The 7,935-nt window shown below is 37.3% G+C and overlaps 1 protein-coding gene across 1 annotated transcript in view; it reads right to left on the bottom strand.

The window, feature by feature from the left end:
- Positions 1-1,942: 1,942 nt before the first annotated feature.
- IMMP2L (inner mitochondrial membrane peptidase subunit 2) overlaps positions 1,943-7,935 on the bottom strand; it is a 274,254-nt gene continuing 268,261 nt past the window's right edge. Inside the window, exon 5 of the mRNA XM_018552524.1 lies at positions 1,943-2,062. Coding sequence (XP_018408026.1) covers positions 1,943-2,062 — 120 coding nt within the window. The remainder of the gene's footprint in view (positions 2,063-7,935) is intronic.

The raw sequence follows: 7,935 nt of genomic DNA, 5'->3' as shown, positions 1-7,935 counted from the left end.
GAAGAGAGGGGTAGACGGGAGGCGGCACAAGGATATTGTCCGTATCCCCGCTGCTGTAACAGAAGGTTCAGGAGGTGTGCACAAGTGGCAACTGGCTCGGCTGCTGTGGCCGCAGCTGTAGACAGAGCGGCTCAGTCTGTGTAAGGACCGGGCTTGACATGTACCCGAGCTGTGACGGTGGTGATGGATCAAAAGTCAGCCGGGAAGCTGACACGGTCAGGAGCAACGCGTTTCGAGGATACAACCTCTTTTTCAAGCTCAACCATTCTCGTTGAGCTTGAAAAAGAGGTTGTATCCTCGTTGAGCTTAAAAAAGAGGTTGTATCCTCAAAACGCGTTGCTCCCGACCCTCCACCCACGACTATACAACCCGCCCCCCGTCTACCCCTCTCTTCTCTCCTCCTTGGGATAAGCAGCCTCAGGCAGCACACCAGCCTCCATTGAGAACACACACCTAGGACTCCACGATCCTCCCCACAGACCGGTGTTTATCCGGTCCTCTGACCCACCAAAGTAGTAAGTACATGATTCCATTCTGTTGTTTCCCTTGCAATGTCTAGCCCAGTTAGATAGCCTCTTTAGCTTTGCGCCCTCACGTTTGTCCTTTTTGTTTTTCACAAGTACAGGTACTCCTGTCTCCTAGGGCTGCAGGCCAGTTAGGAACACATAATTAAATTCCCTAGTTCCAATCCGAGAGCGCTGTTTGTGCTATCTTTGTGTGCTTTTTGTAACTATTTGAAAGAGCCCTCACTTTGGGGAGAATTTCTCTTACTTACTCTGACATGTTTCCATGTAAATCTCCCCAACGAGAATGCAGAAAAACTATTTTGGATAAAGTAAGGAATGGTTTAAACCCCTGCCAAAAAAAGGTCTATGGATGCATTTGACTTTACTTAAAAATTTTGCTTTTTCTTAAAATATATGTAGTGTGCCAGTCTTTTGCCTATTTCCTGTTATGAGGAGCCATAAATTAGAGGAACTGATAGAAATAGAAAAAGTGTTAAGGGTCTATTCACTAAGCTGCCGTAGGCAGCCGAGTGAAAGACCGACCTGAAGTGAAGCTGTTCGGCTATTCACTTCAGGCTGGTACGGCTGATTTCAGCAGTATATCGGCTGAAATCAGCCGTACATCGGGTGGCTTCGGGTCGGCCGAACATGCTCTGCATGTTTGGCCGACCCGAAGTACAGATGCTCTTTCTTCTTTTGTATGAGACTTATTTTTGCATTTTCTGAATTTTAACCAATTTTCACACTGTAGGCCTGTTTTTTTTTGTTCATTAGTTATCCCAAGATGTAGTTGCTAGCATTCCCTAACCGGTCATATGTGTTACTTTATAGATCTGGCAGTACAACTTACTGCCCTCATTAATCAATCTGAAATCAGCAGCAAATTAATAAAGTTTACTTTTACTTTTTGTCTGGTTAGATATTGTCCCCTAAATTTTTCCAAGATGTGGTCCTGTGCAGGATGTGAATACCTAGCAATAGAGGAGGTGGTTACTCTCATAATGTTAATTGGCATCAAGGAAGTAAGAGTATCTCAAGTATCCATTTTTCTTGCTTTATTTGAAACATACGGTTACATGTTTTATCAATCTGAAAGTACAGCAGTGGAAAAACCTGTAAATCATTAGAATTATTGCATTTGAAAGCTGTTAAAAATATATATTTTTTGCCTGTCCTATTGGCAATAGTTTTTGTTTTTAACAAGAAAATGAATCTGATTAATATTTTCTACATGTAATATAGGATACTAAACTGAAAAAGCCAGTATGAAAAAATAACAAAAATAATTCCAAACTAATAACATGAGGTGTTCTTAAACTTGCAATACTGTAAATATTAGTGTAAAATTAGAAATACATAATTTGCATTCAATTATGAGTATTTGACAAATATGTAATTTGAACATTCAGGCATAAGTAAGGATTTTGTAGTGGAACTCAGTCATCGTCTATGTAGACTGGTTTTCGTTCTTCAGGTAGAACTGGCTTCAATTTTTGCCATCGTTGCGGTGGCCACAGGATATGAGTGGCTTGTGCATGCAGAAGACCAAGTGAAACCTGTAAAACACAAGTAAGTGTGTTAGTTCAAAAAAAGTGACAATTTTGATATAAGTTTACAATAATATTTTTTGTGTAAAAAAAGAGAAAAAAAAGCCACTAGGGACGTAGGGAGGTCAAAATGAGAAACAAATGCCTAATTCTCAATTGTATGATTGCAGTCGTTGCTACACAATGTTCTATTTATAATGATATGAAAGTTCCAATCTGTGCACATTACTGTTTCTGGTTTTAATTAAGTTCATTAAATTAATTAAAGCATAAAATGTTAGTTGTGTTATTTTGTGACACCTGCTTACATAATTGTATAATGATTGTTATAATGAACTCTCCTAGTTATAACTGCTGAATCTGTGGTATAAAAAAACAAAAACCAACAGGATTATACATTTGCAGATCCTGCATTCCAGCTAGTCTCGGCCACATCACATGAATTTTAAGGGCTTGTTTGCACCATGTGCAGTGAATGGTGTTTGCCGCACCTAATCAACACCAGTCACCGCAAGGACACATAGAAAACAATGTGCCCTGTTCATACCAGAATGATGAGGTGTTAACGGGGTCCCATAGAAAGGTGGGTTGTTGTCACACAGCATTTTTCCACACCTCATGTTTGCACTAGTCATCATACTGCAGCTGAGTTCTGGGGAATTCAAATTAATGAAATGTCACTACCTTTTTTTTTTTGTTTAAACTTAATTTAAATGTCAAACAAATGTGTGTAACAATGCAAGGCACCACCCCCACCCAGTAGACACCAGTCTGTACGCAAAAATAGGCCGTTGTGAACAAGCCCCCTTTAAAAGGGTTCATGTGAAATTTATGTTGTACCTTATTACATGGGTAAGGTTGGGAGGTCTGTATGTAGTTTGAAGAGGCAGCACACATATTATAGGAATCATAGAATACTGCTTCAAAATATTGGCTGACTGCATGTACATCAAAGTCCCACTGTTCATACAAACCTAAAAAACTGAGATAAGATACCTTTCATAGCTAAACATGTAATATGCATTTTATAAAATAACATGTCAACTGAAAGCTAATTTGTTCCCATGTTGTTTGTTACACATACAATGAAGGCCAAATAAAGTAAACAAAGTGGGGTAGTTGCTTATAGTCAAAACTGCTTTCTGGGAATATAAAATTTTGATTGGTCACCAACAACTCTTTAATTTTGTTTGCTCTGACTTCTTTTTACAAGAATAGCTCACAGACTGTGTTGCACTAAAAGTAATTTTTAATGCAAAGGCTTCATATAAATAATAATTAAAAATAATAATAATTTAAAAAAAAAACTTGAACCAAACTTGATACTTGCTTTGCTATCAAGATACCTGCAGCAGGAACCCAAACTTTGTTCACACCAACAACTGCAGACCAGATCCAGACCCGAACATATTTTTATCCGGACCAAAAATGCACACAGTAATTCCAATGGTAAACATAAGAATAGTTCACACCATTGTGTTCAGTTCCAGAGATTTTTAATCAAAAGTACAGTTTTATAAAATGCATATAAACATATCTAAACAATCTGGAACACGCTTAAACCCAAGAAAAACAAATGGGGGGGGGGGGTACAAGAATGCATCAAACACACACATACATGCTTTTACAGAAAGGCATCCACATCTTGTCTGGAGATGGTGTGAACAAACCCTGAGGCATTGCATTTTTCCACTTTTTACAGTGATTTTGCTGCGTTCCAGAACGTGATTTTGCTGTTTTTTTTTAACTTAAAATGGCCTTTCAGGTGCATGTAAGTGTATTTGCATGCATTTATGATGTGTTTCCATGCATTCCAGACCAGAGAAAATGAGACAAGCAGTATGGTTCGGAACGGACTGTGCTGGTGTGAACAGAGCACAGAAATACCATAGGGATGCATGGGGATGAGAAAAAAATTTTCTCAACAATGTCAGAAATACCAACCATCAGTTGTCCTCCCACCAAGAAAAAATTTTTCTCAACAATGTCAGGACATAGCTTGTTACATTGCACACTTTGAACAAATGCCTAATTTATGGAATCTCCATGACACATTCTGTTACTTTAGGGTGTTTTTTCATAGTTCGTTAAAAGCAATTATTAGAATCTATGCAAACTTTAGTTAACAATAAACTGAAATGACCATGGGCACCTGCAACTAAGCTTCATTTTTTATTTTAACATATACAGCCAGCTGAGAATGTCAAATGGGCGGAGCCCCCATTTTTAATTAAAGGGGTACCCTGATGCAAATAAGCCCCCTTGCCCGCAGCCCCCCACAACCACCGGGTCAGGGTTGTGGTGAAGAGGCCCTTGTCCCTATCGGCATGGGGACACCCTCCCAATGCCGAGGGCACATGGCTTGGTAAGGTGTAGGGAGTTTTGTCCGAATCCCGAAACAAATTGAATTTCTGACCCGAATCCCGAAAAACAAGATAACGCAAATTCAGAATCAAAACAAAACAAATTTTTGCACATGTCTACTAATATTTGTGTTCTAGGAAGATATTACAAATCATGCCCTACCTATATGCACAGGGTATAATAAGTAAATTAAATTACCTTTTATGTAAAAAGTATTCTAAACACTTTTTTTACAGTAAATACAAATTAAATACAGTAATTAGGTAAAGTGGACTCAACATTGCCAAGGCTTTGTTAAACCAGAGGGGGAAGCTAAAGGGTAGAAGAGATCTTGTTTTATTTATTACACCTGGAGTAAGACGCATCTCTCTTTATTACCAAAGTTTACATTTCTGTCCTTATTATATAACAACAACAATTTTGGAAGGTAAAGCCATATAATAATTCCTTAATGCCCCACATATAACTGTGCATGAATAACTGCTGGTTTATAAGAAATCTACAACATGGAATGTAAAGCTATTTATTGAAAATCTGTATTAAAATGTATTTAAAAATATGCGGATTTCCCAGGTCACTGAAGTTTATGGGCATCATAGATTCTAGGGAATAGCATGTAGGGAGCAATTATAAAATAAGTAAGGTAGAACAAATGGAGAGAACAACCTCTTTAGAAACTTTTGGAAGAAACTTTGTGCAATCTATGCACAGGATGCACTTCAACTTTCCAACATAGCCATAATCCCAAGCAAAGTAAAACCGGTCCATTAGTGTCTGCAGCAGGAAAAGGTAAAGGTAATGGAGTGGCCATTACAATCTCCTGACTTCAACATCAATGAGCCACTTTGGGGAGATCCCAAACATGAAGTTCATGCTCCACAAGCACAGAGGTTCCAGAACACATAGGCATTTTGACAAGAAGAATGGGGAGCATTGAAAAAATAAAGAGCCTCATTTACAACTATCATAAAAAAATCCAAGCTGACAATGTGAAATTTGAATCACATTAAAACACAACTTAAATGGTGCAATTGTATAGTAATATTAATCTTTGTAATATAAGATAAGACTATCTTTTGCAATATGCCCCTAAATATATGTAGTTTTGGCCTTGCCTATACAGTTGAGCTGTATTCGATATCCATCTTCTTTGGTCATCATTTACTAGCAACCATTTCCTTCAGTACTTCATCTTCAATATGTGCCAATAGTTACAATTAATTTTTTTGCTTCAATTTAATACAGGTAAAGGTTTTATTTACTATATAGTTTATCCCAATATTGTGCATCTCTGCAGGTCTTAAATTAAGGTTTGTGTGATCTCTACACTGTCTCACGTCAATAATTATTTTGCTGTGTTAAATTTCAGAAGTGATACTTTAACACAAATATTGAGTACATACTGAAATCTAATTTCGTCTTTGGTACAGCAGATAAATACTGTATCAGATAATACAATTTGAGTGTGATAATTGTTAATGGTGTTTATATAAACGTTTATATTCTAAAACACTAGAAAAAAATCTTTTGTTACAAGTGACTTTAGTGTGTTTTTAGTGCTATAATTTTGCTTTTCCTTCTTCACTTAAAAAAACAATATAGTACCACATGGTATGGTCAGATTGCATCCCTGTGATCACTGCTGGGAATTACTGGATGCCATGCCAGTGTATGGTGTGCATGTATCTGCCATTATCAGTTTTGTGACTATGCTCCTGTTAATAAATACTTTTTGGGGATACATACCTTCGGTGTGCTGGTGACATACTGTATCTTCATTGGCTGTATTGAGTTCTCATACACTTTAACTTTGGGTTAGAAAAGGTCATCTCCTACCACTGCCTCTGCCTCTAGAAACACTAAAAATGAACTTTAACTGCTAGAACCAATAAGATCCCCAAACTTGTTTTTGTTAGTATCATTTACCTCTGAAAAGACTGAGCAAAAGTAATTGTTTAAATAGTTTGCTACATGGAGGTCTGAATAAAACTGTTTAGGAAGCATTTCTCACCATTGACTGGACCATTACAACACATATGTTTCCTTCTGTTAAAGCCTGATCTATAATTCCTGATCTATGTACTTGTTCCAGATCAAAGATGCAATATTAAGTATGGTCATTATGCATTTTCAGGAGGCAAAATCAACAATGGCAACTCTTTCTTCTCTCACTACAGGTTTAATCCACACATATTTCACACCATACAATGTCTGTTAAACTTCAGGTACACAGAATTCAAAACATTATCAGTTGTTATTAGATAATTGCATGTTTCTTTATTTGATAGCAATCTGTCCAGCACGGAGTTCCAACCAGATTTAAATCTCCAAGAAATATTGAAGAACATCCTGGTGACCTTTTATAAACAAAGTGGAAGTAAAGCAGGAACAAAATGGGTCACATGAGCTTTTAGGCATAATGCGCTAGTATGCACATATTAGCACGTATGGCACTCTTTCAGCCAAAGTGATCCCCTACAGCCCTGCAATGTCCTGGCTGTCCTCTCTCATTGACTCTTCCATTTTTGTCCCAGTCTTCTTTTGGGTTCTGAGTATTTAGCCACCTGATTGGCCAATCCCTAAACGATGTAACCATTGTAACGTCATGCATGTGCAAGGACGTTACTTCATCTTGGCAAGGATCCTGCCAAGCCTGTGCACTAAGAATGCATGGTTTACTGTACTGGGGAACAAAATGCTGACTGTCCCCTCAGCAAATTATTTTAAAATAAGACTTCACTTCTACTTTTCCACTTTTTTTTTCTGGAAAAGCAATGTTTTTCTTCATGTTGTTCTTGTGAACATCTTTTGTGGTTAGTGCCTTTTTTATATTGAACACATGATCAGAATGTCTTGCAAGTGAACTAAATGTCTACATGTTCTATGCTGTTATACTAGGGGCTCAGTTTTACCTCCACTAGCATTTCACGCTCAACTTTTTCTGGGATCTTTGTACGACGACCCACACCTATGGAGACTAGTAGTAATACTGTATTTTCTTTGTGGACAGTTTGTCATAAAGTGGAATGATGAACTCAGAAATGGTTATGCAGCAGTTCTGTGCATTTCTATAATTATTCCTGAACGATCCACTGAAATTACTTTTGATTCAGGCATGGCTCCATAGTAGAGATCTTTCTTTAGACATTTAGACAATCACAGAGCAAATCAGTTCCTTTATAAAGGGCAGTGCACCATACCACAGCTTTTCTATATCTCTTAATTACAACCCTGGAGTCCAATTACCCTGTTTTCCAGATTTCATTAGCCTAGAGGTGCACATTTTTCCATTAGAACCTTGACAGCCTAAACAATTTCAATAAAGATGTCATTATTATGTAAATGTTATATGTGGTGTTTTACCAAGACTGTCTTTAGTTATTATAATGGCTTAGATGGAGATTAGACCATATTTTATAACCCTTTTATGAGAATTAATAAAAAAAAAATCCTAATACAGAAACATATTACTACAGGTACTATTTTTTTAAATTATCTGTATGTATGTGTATATATAT

Source organism: Nanorana parkeri, unplaced genomic scaffold, assembly GCF_000935625.1.
Source record: "Nanorana parkeri isolate BGI_ZX_2015 unplaced genomic scaffold, ASM93562v1 scaffold91, whole genome shotgun sequence".
Classification (NCBI taxonomy): domain Eukaryota; kingdom Metazoa; phylum Chordata; class Amphibia; order Anura; family Dicroglossidae; genus Nanorana; species Nanorana parkeri.
Note: the sequence above shows the minus strand (reverse complement) of the source record. Positions and strands in the feature narration are given on the sequence as shown.